The sequence below is a fragment of the Saccoglossus kowalevskii genome, chromosome 2 (genome assembly GCF_978046115.1).
Source record: "Saccoglossus kowalevskii chromosome 2, keSacKowa6.1, whole genome shotgun sequence".
Classification (NCBI taxonomy): Eukaryota; Metazoa; Hemichordata; class Enteropneusta; family Harrimaniidae; genus Saccoglossus; species Saccoglossus kowalevskii.
Window position 1 is genome coordinate 42,373,389 of NC_140642.1, and position 21,148 is coordinate 42,394,536.

The following is a 21,148-nucleotide window of genomic DNA, read 5'->3' on the forward strand; positions in this document are numbered from 1 at the left end:
TTTCACGCCACTGTTTTACATTATTGGCGGATTTTTCTGCGCTATCAATCTTTCTCTTACAAACTAGACATAGATGAGACGACAGAGTCGCTCCTTTCACAACGTCGCACTGGATCAAATTGGAAAGACGATTTCCATAAGTTATCCCTCCTGCTTTTCCTGGCTTGAATAAATTCACACACGACTTTAACTGTCCACAAACTCGAAGACTACACGAACACAGTCTACAATAGTCGTCCGCAACAATATGTATGTATTTCTTCGGTGTACTGATGCACGAATGCACCGTGACACGGTGTTTCTCGGGTGTCGCCATCGCTGAGAATGCCGCCGGCGCAATTTTTCACCCAACTCGCGATTCTGTTTTGCAACATTTTATCAATATTCCCTTTGACAAAATCGCCGACAAAAGCACCGCTTTGCTGATCTTTTGTTCTATAATTCTTAATGCAAACACCGACCCTAGTAGTAATTAGTAACGTCGCCTAGTACATATGAACGGTCGTCATTGCAAATCGAACATCCTTTTGAAATTTGGACGTCGGGCAGGCGATTTCAAGGCACCGCACTTAAATATTAGCAACATATTTTTCTGAGCGGTTGTTTATTCTCTTTCAAACGAGACATAAATGTGACGACATAGTCGATCCCTTATCCACTGCTAAGAATGCCGCAATGTTTCGTTCGTTTTGCAACATGCCACAAATCGTCGAAAAAAACACCACTTCGACGGAAGCTTGCGTAATAAGGGGGTTAAAACAAGAAAACAAATGCCATGTTTAATACATATCGACCTGTTTTACTTGCGAAAGATAACGGAACATGAACTCGTTTTGTGCGACTTCGGAACCCGAAGGAACACACCAACAACGTTGAATTTACCCGCTATCTTCCAAATATGGTATATTAATTTATTCAGTTGTTTATTTAGAGTGACGTCCGCGGTCGAATGCGACTGGATATCGATGTCAGTGCAAAGGTCATATGAATATTAAAATTAAGTGGGCGGAAGGAAAATTGTATAGGAGACAAGCTGGAGTCTCGTGTGGCGATAGCGATAACACCGGGACGAATGGTCTGGGGCTGGTCTGGGGTATGAACACGTTGGCATCATCCAGCTTTTTGATTGGTTAATTAGCGATTTGACCTATTTGACCTAAGAGAACATGGCGGATATTCTACAGCATCAAACGTTTATACGAGACCGGAATCATTCGCTTACGATGAAACTAAGTTGACTTTTATTTGTATTTCATAACCATTCAACAAATTTATTTTGTGTACATTATTATAATCACTACTGAGTACAGTAATAATCAACAATTCAGAAACGCAGCATGCCGAGATTTTTGTGTTCGTTTTTATTTGAAACTTCGTTTATTTAGAATATATTTTCGTTACCAATAAAATAAAAATCTCTCAGTCAATCAGAAACCCGGATTCATGCCTTCGAGGAAGGTGCCGTTTGAACGCTCACATCGTTTTTTTTTTCGTTTGGGGGAAAACTAAAACTGGTCGCAATTTTCGAATAAGAATGAGTCGGCAATTTTTAGTGGAGTCGAAAATTTGGAGGTAAATAAAACACCGAAACCCGGCAAATAAATAGGCGGTCGAATTTTTAGAGGGGTCGAAATTTTGGAATTTTCAGGGTGCTAATTATTCCATTTCAATGAAACTTAGTACAAAGATGCTCTAGGACAATGTACAAACCTAATTAGTTTGGGGTAAAAATCTGTTCATATTAATTCCCTAATAAGCATAATAATTCATAATTTTTTGGTTCTAATCACATTTCAATTAAACTTGGAGACATAGATTTTCTGTTACATTGCGCAGACCTCATTAATTTTACACTCAAATCTGGTCATATTAATTTTCTGATTTGCATAATTAGTTTTCAGCTAAGAAATTTCGAATTATATTTAATGTGTCTCCAATACTCTCAGCACATGGGAGTTCTTTCTAAGCTTTCTTTGATTTGTACTTGGTTCACTCGCGTATTTATTGTACTTGGTTCACTCGCGTATTTTTTTATTTAAACATAGACCCTATGATTTAAATTACTTTTTTCGTATTTGATTCATTTCGTATATAATAAATAAGCTGTTAATAACTAAGCAGTAGAGGTGTGATTCACAATCCTTTGTCGGCACGGCATCGTCGGCACCACCGTTTGAAATAGTGTGACTTATAATCAATAGTCTTAAACAATAGAGAAAAAATTACCTTTTCCTGAAAAGAAAAATGTGTTAATCGATCCATGTTGTCTGCTGGGTCAAACACGTGAACCGACGTGCTTTGTTTCAGTGGTCTAAAGTTTCACTCGATCGGCATCATAAAAAATACGAAATAAGCTTAGCATATCATATCCACTAAAATGTCAGATTAAAATAATTTTATATGGTTTTAAAATGATGTTAAATGGTCGCAAAACCACAAACATAGCAATAAAAACATAAAAACCTCCATCTACAATTACATTTATAAGTTTAAACCATGGAACTTTATAGTTCCATGTTTAAACTAAAATTTCTGACAGTAGTGTTGAAAACAAACGTAGTCTAGGAAACGCATTGTAAATAAATAGGACGCCATTTTGTTTCTTTTGGTCAAAACAATACAGTTGAAACATTAATGGATTTATCTTTAACTGACAATTTTACACCCATATAAGCAGAATTTTAGAATGAATAAGCAAAGAGTGGCTAAAGGGACGATATAAAAGGTTCCAAAAGTTACGATGCCCACCGTCATTAACATGTGTCGAAAGGTGACGATCAAGTAAAACACAAGCTCAAAATGAACGTTGATTTTTTGGGTATGAGACAAGTATACAGACATAATCGAAAATACTTACCTAGATTTAGAAAGACTAAAACAATCTTGTAAATAAAATTCGATGATCTTCTCCTGGTATATTATACGTAAGATACGAAAAAATCGAGAGATACTGAGAGTACGGTCTGACGTTTACGTAAGAACGCAACAGTACTATGACGTCATTGTCTCGCAGGAAGAGCGAAACACGCATCCCCCAGACGCAACCGTCGATTCACGCGTATATACATATATCGTTTCCTAACCGGGTGTTGAGGGACTGTGATTCAAGGTACAACATGAACACCATTTTCAGTACAAGTCAAGGCGGAATGTACATATCACTACTTTATGACAATAACTAACAAAACATTGCAATGATACAGAAATGTCCTTGCTTGCTCCTCTCTGCACAGTAGGGGTTAGCTTTCACCAATCCCTCGTATAGCTGTGTAAACGTCACATCTCCCTGGCCGACGTCAATTGCGTACCAGTCTACAACAATCCCTCAGTTTTTCATCTGAACGTTTATGCTCACGTAATCCCGGCAACGCAATACGCATGTGCAGAAGATCATTCACGACAAAATTGGCACGTTTTTAGACGAACTCTGCACAGTTCGATGCGCGATACTTATCACCACTGCACAAAGCAGCTTTGCATAGAACTCATTTGCATATTCGAATACTAGTATGTTCGAACTACAAGACCCTGTCGGTTAACAAAGTTATGCGTAAGTCACTTGGTTACTTTAATCACTTTAATAAGACGTTTCACACCCCGACTCCGAATAAAATGTTCTGTTAATTAAATTAAAATATACACGACTTGCGCTAGAAAAGTGCAATCCTTTCCTACATGCCAAAGCATTAGTTTCTACTATAAATGACTAACTTTATAAACTTACTAGAACCTTTGTGTTCTATTGCTGTTAGACGCGCAAAATCGAACCCGTTCTAGCTAGAAATAGTATTGAAATATTCACCAGAATACAAGATGAACGGAAATGTTAAGAAACTCTTTTCAGTGAAATTAGTCTTTAATGTTTCTTTCTCAACTAAATACGATAACAGAACGTTTTTTCTTCCAAGTTTTAGTGTATCACGTGCGCCATTTCACTACAGTAACATTACCTTGCACAACATAGTCCGCGATAAAATGGTTCGTATTTACGTTTTTACTGAAGTCTGACATTAATAATAGTTCGGATGTCACATACGTTTTTTTCCCACTTTTTGTAGTACGTTTTCAGATGTAACAGGTACAAGAAAATGGCCGTGCGTAGTGAGGTGTTTGACTACAAAATTGAAGGCAGCCTGTGGCAGAGGCACTATTGCGTAAAGCGCAAAGGCCGCTGGGAAGGAGATTGGTTTTTAGATAGTCCAAAAAGAGTTTTACGACAAGCCGGCGCTTTGCGACAATATGAGTCGGCAAGTTCCGGACAGAAAACCGATCTGTGAAGACTCGTCGTCGAAGATTTTTTTTTTGTTTTTTTTTGAGAACAGGCGAAAACTAATGCGCGCGTAGATGTCATCCATAAAAGCATGATTAAGTCGGTGAGGCCTAAACGTGACAAGAAGTGTTGCCCCCTGACGACGACGATACATACGAATGTTACAGCAATTATTACAAATCTATGGACAGTTCATAAATTCGAGTAGTTAAAGTCCTCTTGTTATTTATATATTATTTTAATGCAATGCCGGAATTCTGCTTTTTAGGGTTTGCCGACCACGCGGCTTTAGAACTTTAGAACAAACCCCACATAGTGTTTTACGCAGCATGGCAAAAGATAATGCAATGAACCGCCAATTCAGCCATCATCAGTCATGTCTGCCATTCTATGTGTTGTGTATTTCCACAGAATAAAACTATAGACATGCAGTATTCAACGTCTTTTTGATGTTGAATTTGTCATCTCTATTCAAACTTATGTTATTTATTTTTACACGTCACTGGAACACGTCAACTCATCAAAATTTATGGAATCCTGGTTGACCAATATATGAAATATATTTTTTATTTGGCATTCTGTTTTATTTATTTTTCTATCCACTTGCAGCTAGTAATATGCGACTTTTTTATGTCTTAATACTATGGTGTGTCTTTTTTTGTTTCACGTTTTCAATTGATATTTATTTGTTAATTTCAACATACTTTGGTCAGCCTCTAAACAAAATATACCTGATAAAACACACTCGAAAGAACGTCATTCAGATATACCTAGTTCACATGTAACTTTTACGCCGTAAATTTAACGACGGGGTTCTTTTTACCGTGTGACCAGTTTACGCCAGAGTGTAAAATGGCATACTAAACAGTTTCACAAACGCCCTCTATCAGTGAAGCGTATAGGCTTGGAAATAACTGGTTGATAATGAAGTCCTGCTACTGATTTCTATTAGGCAAAAAAAAAAAAAAAAAAAAGATTGACAGACGAAACCTCCCGTGATAGCAGAATTTACAGAATTATTGCAGAAAAAGACAAGGAATTGTTCCGCAGAACAGTGTCTTAGAAAAGTAAAATATCTGAAGACTAAATTTAAATATACGCACAAACTAGATACTGCGCCATTATATCTATATTTATTTCTTTGCCGATTTGACACGTATGAGATAAATTGAGAAAGTCGTAAGTTATGAATATTTAACAGCGCCGCTACTGATGAATTGACCATTTTCCGTTCACTGCGAGAATCACGCGTTATGCGTGAAATCGAACGTAAAAACAGGACAAACAAAGGTCATAGCATCGTTCTGTCGTCAAACATCGGGTGGGATTCGCAAACGCGAAAATATTTTGGGGACATTTCCATGCTTAGTAATGTGCTGTACACATTTGATGATAGGCAATTTCGATTAAGTAAGGGTATTCGAAAGCAATATTCCTCTGTCGAAGATCGGCTGGTCGATGTGAGCTACGAAATAAAGAAACTCGAATTTCAAAATCAAATCGTTCGATTTTTGCGGCAGACGTTCGACGCGCGTCTTACATGCATCTCGCGAGATCTCGCAATTGTACGGAAAATCATCTATTGCGCGGCACTTACCCTTCACGATTGCGTGCGCATTGGTGTTCCGCTATAAATGTGAAATTCCGCTAAAGGTCTATATTATGATTTCAGAAGCAGTGTGATTTCCCAGGAATAAATATCTACTGATCAAGACTACCAGCGTAAACACGGTCCTGTACTCGCTGTATGTTAGTCTCGGGATTGCCCGACTCAAACAAAAATGCTAACATAATCGCTATACCACTTTCCGAAATATTGTAGTACCATGTACAATGTACTTGTCAACCGCGATGAAAATTTGAGTATGACAACATCAAGCCCCATCACTCATGAAAGCTAGATACAAGTAGATATTATTCTTTATAGAGGTTTTATTATATACTTTATAGGTTTATTACAATTTTACTACGTCGTGATCACAAACACACGACGTAATTTAAAATGACGCATTTCGTTGAAGGTTGGGAGATTTGTTGTCATCACTTTAGGAGTTAAGATTCATTGATATTTACAGTTTCATAATGTGGGGGGGGGATCAAACTGCATTCAATTATAAATTCTATATTGTGCATTCTTCTGAATCTGGATGTCAGTTTACCAACCACAAAACGATTCCTTTTCCAGGGGGATTCTGACGTTGACAAACATCTTCATGTTTCTATTTACACTAATGCAAACCATATGCAAGTAGTTTACAAAGATGTATGCTCTAAGTACAAGTGTGGTCTACGTTCAGTTAAATTATATCCCTAATTCGTTATTTTGAATGGTTGACATACCTGGCGAGATTTACTTTAATATGAAAATAGAATAAATCGCTTTGTCATTGGTAGTTCCCCAAATTTGAAGTGATAATCACAAACAACTCATGTGTCTTTTCTTTGAGATAATTCAATTTATAATATTTGTATCCATTTTCACGAACATTCAGAATACCACATTATGTGTCTTAGCTTAGCTGTAATATGTAAAACTGCTATGGTATGCATAATAAGTCTGATAATAAATGCAGTAAGCCAATCCTCACATAGTATGTTATATTAGTATGTTAAATGATTCATTGATCTTAAGTTTCTGTTACAGAATATATTAATATTGTGACTTAGTTATTGTTTTTAAGAACAAAACTTAGAAGTGATATTTATTTCTAGATTCAACAAGTTACTTGGTAAATATTTAAATGAATTTGAATGAAAGTTGATGATCGCTATTTACAAATTGTTTAATAAAGTCTAATTAAGCAATCAATTATTTACCACATTTTCACTAGAAAATAAGGATTTGATAAACATTATATATCGTCAGATTATTGAAATATCGCTGTAGAATTTGCCTCCCTAAAAGAAATGAACAGTTCCAATGAAGTCTCGTTTTCTTGATTATTGCCGTTGGTGGCGTGTTCAATGTCCCGAACAAGTCGATATTTCATCTCGATATTGAATAAAGTGAACCTGTGTAACAATTTTCGTTTTTTCCAAATGGCACGCTCAAAGTTTATTTTTTCCCTAAAAATGGCTGTTTTTTGCAAATTGGCCATTATCTCCACTTGTGTTTTTCAGTTTACCATGGAAGTTCAAATCTAAATAGCTCGCACAATTCTTGTTTATTTTGAGTGAAACTTTCACTCAACGTTCATCAGTTGTTTATTAACAAAGGGGCGTCCAGGCGTATATATAGTATGTTTTGTTTTCATATTACAAAGTTGTAAAGCAGGATGTGTGCCGTATATTCAATCCCGGTCAGTATTTCACACTTCGAATGTCATTGTCCGAGATTGCAAAGCTTTAAAAATAAGCCCAGACGTCCTTTTGTTCATAGAGACGTTGTCAAAATAGTGTGAAAATGTCAAGACAAACTGACAAAAACTGTGGGAGCTAATTAATTTTCAATCTCTCTGACCAACCAGAAAACACGAACGGAGACGGATAATGGCCGTTTTATGAAAGTGACGTTAATCGTCCACAAAAATGGCTATTGCATCACGACGACATGCCAAAATCCATGATACACCGACGCTTGCTGATGTTCAATCGTCAGATAAAAAAATAAAATAAAAATATTTACAATACGAGGGAACGGACGTAACATCGTCCAGAGTCAAAACCTTGCGTGAAAACTTTCATGGCGTCACGTTATCTTTCCACTTAGGGAGGGGCACAATGGATTACGTAAAGCCGATGAGATATTCATGCAGTTATATAAACATAGCGATCGCCATTGGATGGGTTGAGTCTAAATTTAACTTTCCTCAAGCCTTTAAAAAAATACTCTGTATGACGCAGTTGTTCACGATCTCCGGTAAAGTGGGCCGTGCGAAGTTAGACGCCCTTAGACGGCTAGGTTGAAATAAGCCGTAATATTTTGCTACACAACGGCTATTCGCAGTTTTTGTACTCAATCGCTCAAACGCCGGTGAGAAAAGGTCGAAATGGAAGACAACTATTGTAAATCGAAACAGGTTTCATTCAACTACGAGCAGACGAGACGGGTCGATAAAAATTAAAACGAACCCTGACCTCTGGAAATACCTCATTCATAGAATGCCATAGTACCAGAGGTCGCCAAGCTCGGCCGTACAACGTATTTTGCGACATCGCTACAGATGCATGCTAACGGACAAGGGGGTTTCCGATTAAGGTAACCAAGATGGCATCGCAGAGTGCGTGATTTTTCCGCGGTGTTTAAAAACAGTATCTCGTTGCCGATGTTTCTGTAATGTCCGGGGTATTTTTTATTTTTAATTAATCGAGCACTTCATGTTTGTGTATTTTGCCACTGAAAGTTAGTTATCGATGACAACACAGCAATGGTCTGAATGGTGTTTATCCACTACATCGCAATGCTATCAACACGATGATCGTTACAGCGAAGCGACAAATGTATAATTAGTCAATTTTATCATGGATGTACTGCGCATGCGTGTTGGTCGCTGTTTTTTAATGCGCATTGAAATTGTAAACGGTATGAAATATTACAATTTTCACGCGATGTACACACCCCTTTTATGACGACAAGACTCTCTAATTACTTTGATCTGGTTTTATCATGTTTTATCTGAATGCTTATTGGTAAGACAAAGGTTTGAAGAGGATTTTAACGCAATATAACACCAAAAGTAAACTTTCTCGAGTGCCTTTTTAATCCTCTTAACTCAGTGGTTCATCCTTTCTTAGTACATCCATGGTTTTATATTGCCTTCGGAGAAAAAATTCGTGAAAAAAAAAATATTTAACAGTACTCCACTGGAAGCTGCCAGGCTAGAAGTTGTCGACATGTTGCGAGATAAGGGTGAAAAAGTTTACTTATCATTTGCAACTGTGTGTTTTTTATATTCCACTTGCGTGCCGGAAGCGTCTATGTCTTGTCAGTTTTTTTGTAGTTTGCGAGACTAGTTGATAGCGCTTGAGGTAAATAAACAGGGTCGCAGACAAGAAGTTACACATCGCCGCACCTTAACTGAGGCTTGGCTGGTCCCCGCCTCTACGCGCAAGCCCAGCCGAATCACGTGATCTGACGCACAGTTCAGCGAAAACTGAGACCAGCAACTAATTTGCATATAACATCAACAGTGACTTGTCAATCAAAGAGCAACGAAAACAAACTTTCGGGACTTTTAATCACATACGCGTGCCTCAATTCCCTATATTTTAAAATCCATTTTTGGGCAGGTTCCAGCATTGACAATGCTCCGAAATTTTAACACTATCTAGCCAAGACTGTCTGGGTAAGAAAAGCAACAACAAAAAAATTCTGATTGTATTCAAGTTTACAGGACCACTGACGCCATTTGATTTGTTATAGCTCAATTTCTATTGCTCTTCAAATGTTGGTCCAATAGCTAACATACCTTTAGCGTGCTTCAGTAGAATATATTATGGGCGATTTATTAATATTTAATAAAGTTTGTCGCCGAATCCATCCTGGTATATCCCGGAATTCATTTCGATAAATCAGTGTTCAATCTGACGCTGTGAATCTAACGTTAACTTCACGCGGGTGAGTCAGCTGGAAGAAAGACAGTTGACAATAATAATGGTCGAGTGATACAAACGTATATATTCTGTTTTGGTGCGAAGATGTCGTCATCCGATCATGACATTGCAAAGGCATTGCAAGAGGAATACGACCAAGAAGCCTTTGCAGACGACTCAGATTATATTTCTAGTGACAACGTTGATTCCTCCAAGCGCTATTTGGATTTTGTGGATAAACCACTTTCGATCGTAGATGACCAATGGGAGCTGTTAGACCCAAATCCCGACATTCGGATGTTATTTCTGGCATTTAATGATAAATACTTCTGGGGAAAATTAGCAGGAGTTGAAGTAAGATGGAGTCCACGGATGACGTTGTAAGTTTAATCACGTACATTCCAACTTTGTGTGCCAGTAACGACCGGGGCCAGTTTGGGAGACAACCTTGAAAGTTGTGGCCAGCACTAAATGCGATTTGCGGTTTTCGAATATCGATTTAAAATGTGTACTCCTCTCACATTTTATTTACTTATTGACTCTTACACAATCCGCGGAAGGAAAGAAAATGATCACAAAGTACAAGGAAAAAATATATATATAAACAATGTACTAAATAAATAACAAATACAATCACTAAATTACTAAATAATACAAAATCTCTAAAATACTAACTAATATAAAATTACTAAATTGACAGCAGGCATTAAGATGTCAAGTAAGACCCTGCTTCCTGACTTTGAAGCTTTTACTTACTTGCTACTGGTATAATAACGTTTTCATTCTGTAACAATTCCATGAATTTTTTCTCTGCAGGTTTATTTTCAAATGCTGGGATCATATCCTTAGCTTTAATGAATAGTTTGGTACACAACTCATTATATTTGTTGCATTCCAGCAGAAAATGCATTTCATCCTCAATTAGACCTTTGTTACACATGTCACAAACCCTGTTGTTTGATAGGATTTTTTTATGACGACCCATTTCAACACTACGCAGTTCAAAGTTTTTTAGCTTGACTAAATATGGCTCAAGGTTTAAATCTGATTTGATTAGCTGATATGTTCTTAGTTTGTTTTTCTCATTTGCTTTGGTGCGGTTATCATTATGGACCTCACCCATCCATCTTGTTAGAAATAAAACCTTGATGCCCAAATCAGTTTATTTCATTTGTGCCAAGGTTAATTTATCACAGTTGATAACTGAATAATATTGTTGAATATTGTTTAATAACGATGTCACTTCTAGATACCATTTACTTTTAATGTTTTGGTTAACCACAAAAGCTTCCTTGAGTAACACATTATTAGAATTCATGGCCCGACTGTAATATTTAATTATTTGTTTTTTTTATAAATACATCTAGGGGGTATCTGCCGACCTACTGTACATGGCCATAATTGGTGTGTGTTGTGACACGCCAAGTAGATACCGACAATACATACGTCTTCAATAGGTGATTTAGTGGAGAACTCATCACCCCAAACATCACAACCATAAACGAGAATAGGTCTGATGAGTTTGTCAAAAAGGGAAATTGTTTTGAATTGAGCCAAGCTTTGCTTTCATTGAAAACAGAGCTTTTTGAGCCTTCCGTTTAAGGTTTTTTAGGCCATCCTTAAACCTACCATTGGCACTAATGACTAGTCCCAGATAGTTATAAGATTTAACTGTATCAAGTTCGATACCTCCAAGAAAAAATGTATCATTATTCAAACGTCTGTTTGATTTATTGAAAATTAAAATTTTGGTTTTGTCAGTGTTGACAAAGAGCTTCCATGTTTTAGCATACAATGCCAAACTATCAAGACATGTCTGTAATCCCTGTTTAGTTTTAGAAAGTATCACAATGTCATCGGCATAGAGTAGACAGCTGACATGTAAGTTTTTATAATTTATAATTCAGGTTTTGTCAAATGTTTGTTTTCCATATTCCATTTTCCGTCTCCAACATTTTCTCAGTGAAACTTGGCAGGTTGATGAACAAGTCTCTGCCGAGTACGCACATCATTTTTTTTCCGGATCTGAAAATCCCAAATGGGTCTTTTTCACGATTTTCATCAAAAATTACCTCTCCCGGCAACATTGACAGAACGTCTGCGCATGCTCAGAATAAATTAATTACTGTAAAATACTTTATTTTTGCTTGCAACATTTTTTTGCTATTTTCGCTGAAGGAATGTTTGAGTTAAAATAAAATCCAGCAAATATACCCTTTTTCCTATATTTTACAGTCAAACTTGTCAAAAATCAATGAAAATAAATTCAATACAAAAAACAGCCAGAAAAAGTCTTTTCAGCGAATGATAATTCCAGCTGAAATAAAATATTTTACAGTAGATTAGATCTGTGAGTAACGCTACAGCACGTGATTTCTCCATTGCGTGCAATTTATTATAGTACTGTTTATACATGTATTCTGTTTGGCTCAGTGGTCTCATTCACTAGTTACTAGAAGAACTCGTAACCTTATTTGATTTCATGAATTTCAAGAAGGCGGCATAAGAGACGTGTTTGCAAAGGTAAGTTCTCCAGTTTCTACAAAATTGAACGTATTTTGGGGTACATTGGTGTACATTCCGTTACGTACGTACGGACGTGAATATTATGATGATTGCTAGCTTGTGAAAAGCCAAAAAAGCAAACAATTGTCTCCAATCTACGAAACTAGTTTGTAAATTGTATACCCTGTCAAATTATAATATTGTACACGGACGATTAATTCATGGGGACATAGTTTTCAAGTAAATCGTTATCCGGTCTTTTGCTTGTGTCGCGATCTCCGAAATATCCACAACTCGGGAGGGGGGGGGAGAATGTCCCTGTGTCGATCAAGTTATTCATTATATAATAGTAGGTTGCCTATGATTATATTCGTATTTTTATGTTGTGAGCATAAAACTGTTAGTTGTAATGAAGATTTTGCCGATCTCATGCGATTCTACATGGCCGATGTGCAGTGACAACACGTGTATGGACGGTCGGTCGAGTAGTCTGCAACGGACCAGGAAATCGCCCGGCGTTTTTTCGGCATTTTTTTTTTAGTTTTTTTTAAAATATTTTAGATATTTCATTCACTCCTGGTGCCTAAAAAAGTCTAATTTATGTTTTACCGTAGTCATTGACACCTATTGTGAATAGCCCGAATGGGTAAGCTTCGTTTCGACAATGAGCTGTTATTTCTGCGAACAATGTTAAATTATTCTTTGAATGCTCAGTTTATATTTTGAAAACAACTAATTTTTTGATTAAAAAAAATCATGTCGTTTTCCCCCGTCAAAATCCAAGCATAAAGATCTTGCCAGAACATCGGTAAATCTACTACCGCGTTGCGTTCACCACGAGGTCACTGAACCGTCATTAACATATTTAAATGAGCCACGTGTAAATGAGAACAGCGCGGATATTGTATCGCTTCGCACATTTACATTCGACCGAAATCATTCGTTTACGATGAAACTAAGTTGAATATTACTTCCAATTTATAAAAATTCAACGAATTAAATTTTTGTGCGTTATTATAATCATTACTGAATAATAATCAACAATTGCAATACTTGGAAAACAAGTAAGTTATTCACTTGCGAAACACAGAATGACCAGATTGTGCTACCGTGATCATTCGCTACCGGTACTAACCACTAAGCAATGTATTCGTGTTTGTATTTATTCGAAACTTCTTTTAGAACATACTTTACTTTTCGTTATCAACAAGATTGTAAAAAAAATAATGCTTGTTACAGTATGTGAATTTTTGGGGGGGGATTCAATTCCAACATTTTGCGATGCCTATGAACCAAAGGCCTTTCACTCTTCTCTGAGTGTGACACCTAAACCAGAGGTTTTATGGTGTTTAAACTGGCACTAAATGAAAAGGCTGTTGAACCTTATTCAAATTTATAAGTACATGTTATTATGCATTTCATTATGAAAACTGACTAAATTAAATGTGATCTTATTTTTAATTATGATTATGATTTACATCAGTAATGACGTTTTCATCCAATATTAATTGTGCAATTGTTAAAATGCCTACCTACACATTTATTGTTTTTGTTTCTGTTGCCCTGAAATAGACATTTGTGAAAAAAAAAATTAAAAAATCATGCTTGATTAAAATTCAAAAAAAAAAAGATGTAGCCATGTCGCCCCTTCCTGTTATCTGTTTTCAACTTCTTCCAAAGTAAAGCTGGCGAAGTCTTGTAATTGCCATACAATCATCAACTGTGGGAAAACTTGTATGTTGTCTGTGAATTAATATAATATTTGAAATGGCGTAATGGTGCAAAATATTCTCAAACAATCGGTCTTCTGATGACACTACACTGCGCATTTATGCACAGTCAGTATCCCAATGCGCGATCACAGCTTACTAAGTGATGATGGTGGTTGAAATGGAAAACTGAATACAAAAATCCAGTAACATCTCAAACGAATTTCCGTCTGCTGTGAATGCATGTTTCGTTGCATCAAATAAATAACCCAATTTTATGATAGAAGCTTGCAATCTTGTGCCATACAGGGTCAATTGAATGAGTAATAACAAATGTGATTTTATGTATTAGATCATTGAATGTATCCAAAAACATGGTACCAATGATCTGAAATTTCAGGAGTGCTCACTGAAGGTTTATCAATCCTGCGTATTGTCTTGTTCTTTTTCAATTTTGCATTTCAGTTACTAGAATTCATACTAAAAAAATAGTTTCTGTTTTTCTTCTAATAATTCGGCCACTTTCAAAAACAAGTATTTTTCCATGGTCGAAATGCAAGAAGAATACAAAACTACTGTGATATCATAGCGATACCTGTAGGGCCATTGTCAATTAGTTTGCCTGATCAACACAGCGTTATACATGGGACTGATATTGAATCACGGAGAGTAAAATCTTGTGATACTTATCTCTGGAACCAACTCAGATTGGTACATATGTCTTATGAACCCACATGTGTATATCTTTGACTATACTCATTTTAAACTTTTTTTTTTTTTTACAGTGGTGCTGTGAACTGAATTTGTTCTGGGTTCCTACAACATGGAGTGTCAGGGACTTTATTGAAATGTTGTACACAAATTTCATAAAATCCTGAATATATCTAGAAGTCAAAATTAAATGGTTTACAGTATTTTATACTCATTAATAATAATTGAAATGCAATAATATCACTGCACTAAAAATACTTCAAACAATTATTGTTACTTCTCCATTGAAGGTTATGAGCAGACCAACCTTTACTTGCTCTGAAAACATAGCTTTTACAATTGTTTAAATTAACAGATGTTGTTCTATGTACAATGAATACATTTTAAATAATAAACCTTACTGTGTTAATAACAAATTGTATTTGACAACATGAGAATGATTCTGATGCCCAGTGGTGATGTTGAAACAAACCCAGGTCCTGGTAATATACTAAGACCTGATTAACAAAGAAGTCATGTACATCAAAGTTCACTCAGATTTATGAATGCAGTTTCTTGAGCAAGTATACATGTATGACAAATAGTTTTGTTGCACTTGTGTACTCTGAGATTCTGAACATGGGTCAGTGGAAGTTTTTAGTTGTCAGTACAAAACTAGATTATGGGAAATTTATTCACCTGTTCACAGATGTTCCTTGTACTACTTTATAATCAAATAACGGGGACTGTGACATTTCATGTCTTGTCTAAATAAGGAGGATCCTAGGTATTACTGGTAGGATTGAAAATAGTGGGCAGGTCATTTAAAAAAAGCTTGAAGAGAGTTGGACTAAAATTACATCCCTGTTTAACACCAATATTGGACTGAAATTGTTTTGTTAAACCTTCTTTACTTTATATTTTACTTTACTGTACATGTTCTATACATTTTTCCTGTTATACCATATTTGATTAATTTTTTGAATAGACCATCATGCCAGACACTGTCAAAGGCCTTTCTAAGGTCAATAAAGCAGGAATATACATTATTTGATTTTTTAATATTTGTGTTATTTTGTTTATTGGCACTCTCTGACTTACCACTGTAGAGATATTTATTTACCAGGGTTTTTAGTATGAAAAGATTGTCTGTAGTTCAGCAATCATGCCTGAATCCGAGCTGTTGACCGGAAAGAATGTTATTATAGTCTAAAAATAATGTCAGCCTAATTATTATTATTTTATTATTTATCTTTATTTCAGACTGTCAAACATTTGAAAGTCCATATAAAACTAGTATTAAAAATAAATAAATAAAAGAACAAAAAATATATGTATATAGGTCAGTGTGCGTATGGCAACATTAATAGTACAAAATATTATTCCAATGCTGGAACAAGGCAGACTTCCAACGGACATCAGAGTTACATAAGCTCACCAACAGACTGTTATCAGAGGTGTATATACGCTCTCTAAATTTAAATACAAGATTTCTAAAAATTTCGTAAAAAAACTTGACATGATTATATACAAACATATGATTTACACTAATCACGTGGTTAATGAAAAAAGCGGCGAAATAAGTTATTATAAAATACATGCAAAGCATTAAGGTTCGACTTCCGAAAGGAGCACCATAGTTGACAGCAGGAAAAAGTTATAACAAAAAGTTTTAAATAACAAAAGTTTGACCTCTAGCTACATTTTGAAAATTTCCTTATGCAAAATAGACGTTTCTGATGATCTATATCAGTGTTATCCTTCAAATCACGAGTAAGCTTGTAACCAAGATATGTAAATTGGTCAACAAATTCCATTGGATACTATTGAATAACTTGCCAAGACAGCTAGAGATGCCAATTCCCCTGTAGTTGGCCAGATTATTTTTCGACCCAGATTTGTGGATTAGTGCCAGTGCTTCAAGAATGTGGATAGTTACTTGAACTATAAACAATATTAAAGAGTTTATGTATTGCATCTAATAAGTGATGTTCAACATACTTTAACAATTCATTGCAAATTCTATCTTCTGCTGAAGCCTTGTTACTTTTAAGAAGTCTAATGTCTTTTGTGATTTCATTTTTGACTCCCGTGTGTGAAGCACAAAAAGGGAGTCTTTGCAGTTAGTGTGTCTGTATGTATGTATGTGTGTGTGCGTGTGTGTGTGTACGTGTGTGTGTGTGTGTGCGCGTGCGTGCGTGCATGTGTGCGTGTGCGTGTGCGTGTGTGTGTGTGTGTGTGTGTGTGTGTGTGTGTGTGTGTGTGTGTGTGTGTGTGTGTGTCCGTGTCCGTCTGTTCCACTGATATCTCAAGAACCATACATCAGTTTTTGATGAAACTTGGTGCATAGATGCTCTGGGCCAATGCGCAGATTTGATTAGGTTTTGGTAAAAATCCATGCATATTAATTTCCTAATTTGCATGATAATTAGCTGATTTTTAGCTGTTCCATGACTGTTCCACTGATATCTAAAGAACCACGCATTGGATTTTGATGAAACTTGGCACACAGATGCTCCAAACTAATGCGCAGATTTGATTAGTTTTGGGTTAGAATCTGTGCAATATTAATTACCTGATTTGCATAATGATTAATAAATTTTCAGCTTTTCCACTGATATCTCAAATACTAATCATCACATTTCAATTAAACTTGGTACATAGATGTCATAGGACACTGCACAAACCTGATAGTTTTTAGAGTAATATCAGTATACATATTAATTAGCTAATTTGCATAATTAATTAATTTTCAGCTTTCGATATTTTAAGTAGTAATCATCACATTTCAATGACACTTGGTACATAGATGTCATAGGACACTGCACAGACCTGATAGTTTTTAGGGTAATACGAGTACATATTAATTACCTAATTAGCATAATTAATTAATTTTCAGCTTTTGATATTTCAAGTAGTAATCATCACATTTCAATGAAATTTGGTACATAGATGTCATAGGACACTGCACAGACCTGATAGTTTTTAGGGTAATATCAGTATATATTAATTAGCTAATTTGCATAATTAATTAATTTTCAGCTTTTGATATTTCAAGTAGTAATCATCACATTTCAATAAAACTTGGTACATAGATGTCATAGGACACTGCACAGACCTGATAGTTTTTAGGGTAATACGAGTACATATTAATTACCTAATTAGCATAATTAATTAATTTTCAGCTTTTGATATTTCAAGTAGTTATCATCATATTTCAATGAGACTTGCTACATAGATCTTCTAGGATTATGCAGACACCTGATTAGTTTTAATTGGATATTAATTACCTAATTTGCATAATGTTCCACTGATATATAAAGAACCACAAATTGGATTTTAATGAAACTTTTAAAGAGAACTATGCAGAAACCCAATTAGTTTTTGGTAAATATTTATGCTTATTAATCACCTATCTCAATTACTGATCATCACATTTGAATAAAATTTGGTACATAAATGCTCTAGGACAATAGACAGGCCTGATTAATTTTGATTAATATTAATTCTCTAATTAACATAATAATTCATAATTTTTTTGTTCTGTTCATATTAGTTACCTGATTTACATAATTAGTTTTCAGCTTTTCCATCAATATCTCATGTACAAGTAATTTTTAAGTAATTTTTAATGTGTCTTCAATACTCTCAGCACACGGGAGTTCTTTCTAAACTTTCTTTGATTTAAGATTGGTCTGTCTAAATAGGGGTTGCTACTTGCACTCTTTTCACTATTCTCCAGTTCATTCACAATCACAGAGTTTGATGTGCTGCTATCAGTATTAAGTAGGTTCTTAAAGTAAACCAACCAATCACCAGGTTGAATATTCCCATTATTATTACTGGGGTTTTGCACCATTCAAGTCACGGAGAATCTTCCAAAATTTGGATGTGTCTTGGTTGTCTATAAAACCCGGAACCAAAATTGCATAGCTTAAAAATTAATATTGAAGTCAGTTTAAAGAAATGCATGTCTTGAAATTTGGTTTAGGGTTTAGATTGATATACAAATCATTTCACCCTAATCCCATTGCCAAAACACGGCAAATTAAATTTAACTTAAGTTAAAGTTGAATTTCATTGATTTTGATGTATTGTAACTAGATAAAATGTAATTAAATTGCATTTCTATACATGATTGCATTTATAACATTTACAAGCTAATATCATTTGTGCACATTATTATACAAATGTTCACCCCAACAGAGGCTCTGAGGGTCTCTAAAACTGTATGTCCATCGATGTTTGGGGTAAACATTTGTATTATTATACTGATTAAATCTTAAAACAGAAAATGTTGAACTCAATCATGACCATCTTCCAGGGCACCCTCGTAGAGCTGAATGCATGTACATGTACATGTATGAACACAAATATACAAGTTGAAAAAGTTCAAGAGCAGTGATTGAATTCTACTGCCTTTTCACTCGCATGGTTGTATTGATAAACTTAATTTCAGCAGCTTCAGCCTGACAAGGAATTGATTTTTATAAACACATCTGTCGCCATCCTGTGCGCAGCTATACATTACACTGCTTCCCAGTTCGTAATATAATATTGAAACGAGCTTCACATGGAGCTGTATACTGCTTGAGTATAGGTTTATATCAACACCATTCTCTTTCAACAAATACACTATACGTAATATGTGATATGCTGTCAAAACCCACAAAATATGTAACAAAATTGTGCTGTCACAAGGCAAATCTCACACCTCTCAGATTTTTTTGGTAGACAAACTGCACAATCCCAGATCGGATGTCTCAAAGCACGTCCTTGAGCACACTGGCGAAACGCATGGCAAACATAATTTCATGCGAAATCGCTACAAAATCCTAGTTTTTCTCTCCAATAAGATAGTCAAATAGTGGACGCAAACCTGGCAATCAGTTCATGAATATTGCTACGTATTGTGTTCCATTAACAAATTAAATCAGGTAAATTCAGGAATAGGGTACCCGGATGGAGGTAGACATACGAATATGTCAGCATGTCAACACTATTTCTATTGTGAATCCCATGAAGATATTTATGGCTTTTATGGAAATTTATAAAATATTTATAAAATATTTTTGCGCTATATTCAAATTCAAAGAAGACGCTTCCATTTGGTATAGAAACCATTGTCTATGTTTATAACTCATCATTCATGTCTGCCGGAACTTGTTTTTTGTCTAAAGCTATTTGCTATAGCTGATTTCTATCATTTCAGAACTGGTTCTCAGAAGAAATAGTTTGTTTAGTTTTGGTTCATACATGTACCTAGGAAATATGCATGAACCTTATCGCCCACTTGTCTTTATTCACGTCTTGTGAATAAGTATTATGGGGCATATGTGTACAACCAAATTTTGAATACTGATAGATTTATAAACCAAACTTCTATCGCATATTCTATTCTTATGTTTACTGTGAGGTCACTGTATGATTGATATAGTAAAAGTGATAGTTGTACTAAATACTAATGGAGGGGTGTGACATAATTCAGAATTGTCTATTTCATGTTAAAACTAAGTATGAATAACTAAAAGTGATATTTGCTATTTGCAGGTGCGCTGGATTATGTTGTTATGAAGGCAGAGGTGGTCTTTGTTCTGTTCGACTTAGTTTACCACTGTTAAAATTAAGACCTAGGAAAGACTTGGTTGAAACTTTACTCGTAAGTCAATATATGCTTTCTACTGTCAGCAATTTGACTGTTTTATTTCAAAGACAAGATACAATGGATTACAGATCACATCAATTTTTTCATTGGGTTTTAAGGGCCAAGTGACATAAATGTTGTTATTCTATTAGAGTCAGCCAACAGGTATCTGTCATCCCATTGTGATGAGTTAGTGTAAGCCAGGGGATGATCTGTGAATGACACTTTACAGCCAAAACAAAGTAAGCTTGGACTTTCAGTTGCGAGACATGACAAAACAAACGCAGCCAGTGATCCACTTCGAAAATAATAATACAAAATAAACAATCAAAGGCGCCAACCACTCGTGTTGGAAATAAATAGAACACGTTGCGACACAGTCTCACCAGCCTTTTTCACTCATGCACTATAATTATGCTATTTCCCAACGCACTTATATTTAATACATGGACGAAGAAAAAACACCGCAAGAAAATTATAATTGTAATTACTAGTAACTCAACTGAACTCAAACGCAACATTGATCACTGTGAAAATGGATAAATTCAAACCAGCCATCAAATTCAAAATTCAAACAATCTCGTTGAATGACAATCAAAAATAAACTTGATGTTTAGAAAGAAAAAAAAAAAATATTACAAACAAGAGTCTAGCAAAAGATGAGAATGTGCATGTGGGAAAGCGATGAGTGAACTTGTGGAAAATTATGCTAATGTGAGAACAGGCAGAGTACTCACTAAAACATTGCGAAGATTTGCCATTTCAAAGAGCACCTTTGCAAATAATTGTGTGCGATAT

General features: G+C 35.4%; 1 protein-coding gene across 1 annotated transcript in view; it reads left to right on the top strand.

The window, feature by feature from the left end:
- The first annotated feature begins 9,820 nt into the window (after positions 1 to 9,820).
- LOC100366572 (DNA-dependent metalloprotease SPRTN-like) overlaps positions 9,821 to 21,148 on the top strand; it is a 54,800-nt gene continuing 43,472 nt past the window's right edge. The window contains exons 1-2 of the mRNA XM_078014510.2: positions 9,821 to 10,182; positions 20,257 to 20,365. Of these exons, the coding sequence (XP_077870636.1) occupies positions 9,908 to 10,182; positions 20,257 to 20,365 (384 nt within the window). The 5' untranslated portion in view covers positions 9,821 to 9,907. The remainder of the gene's footprint in view (positions 10,183 to 20,256; positions 20,366 to 21,148) is intronic.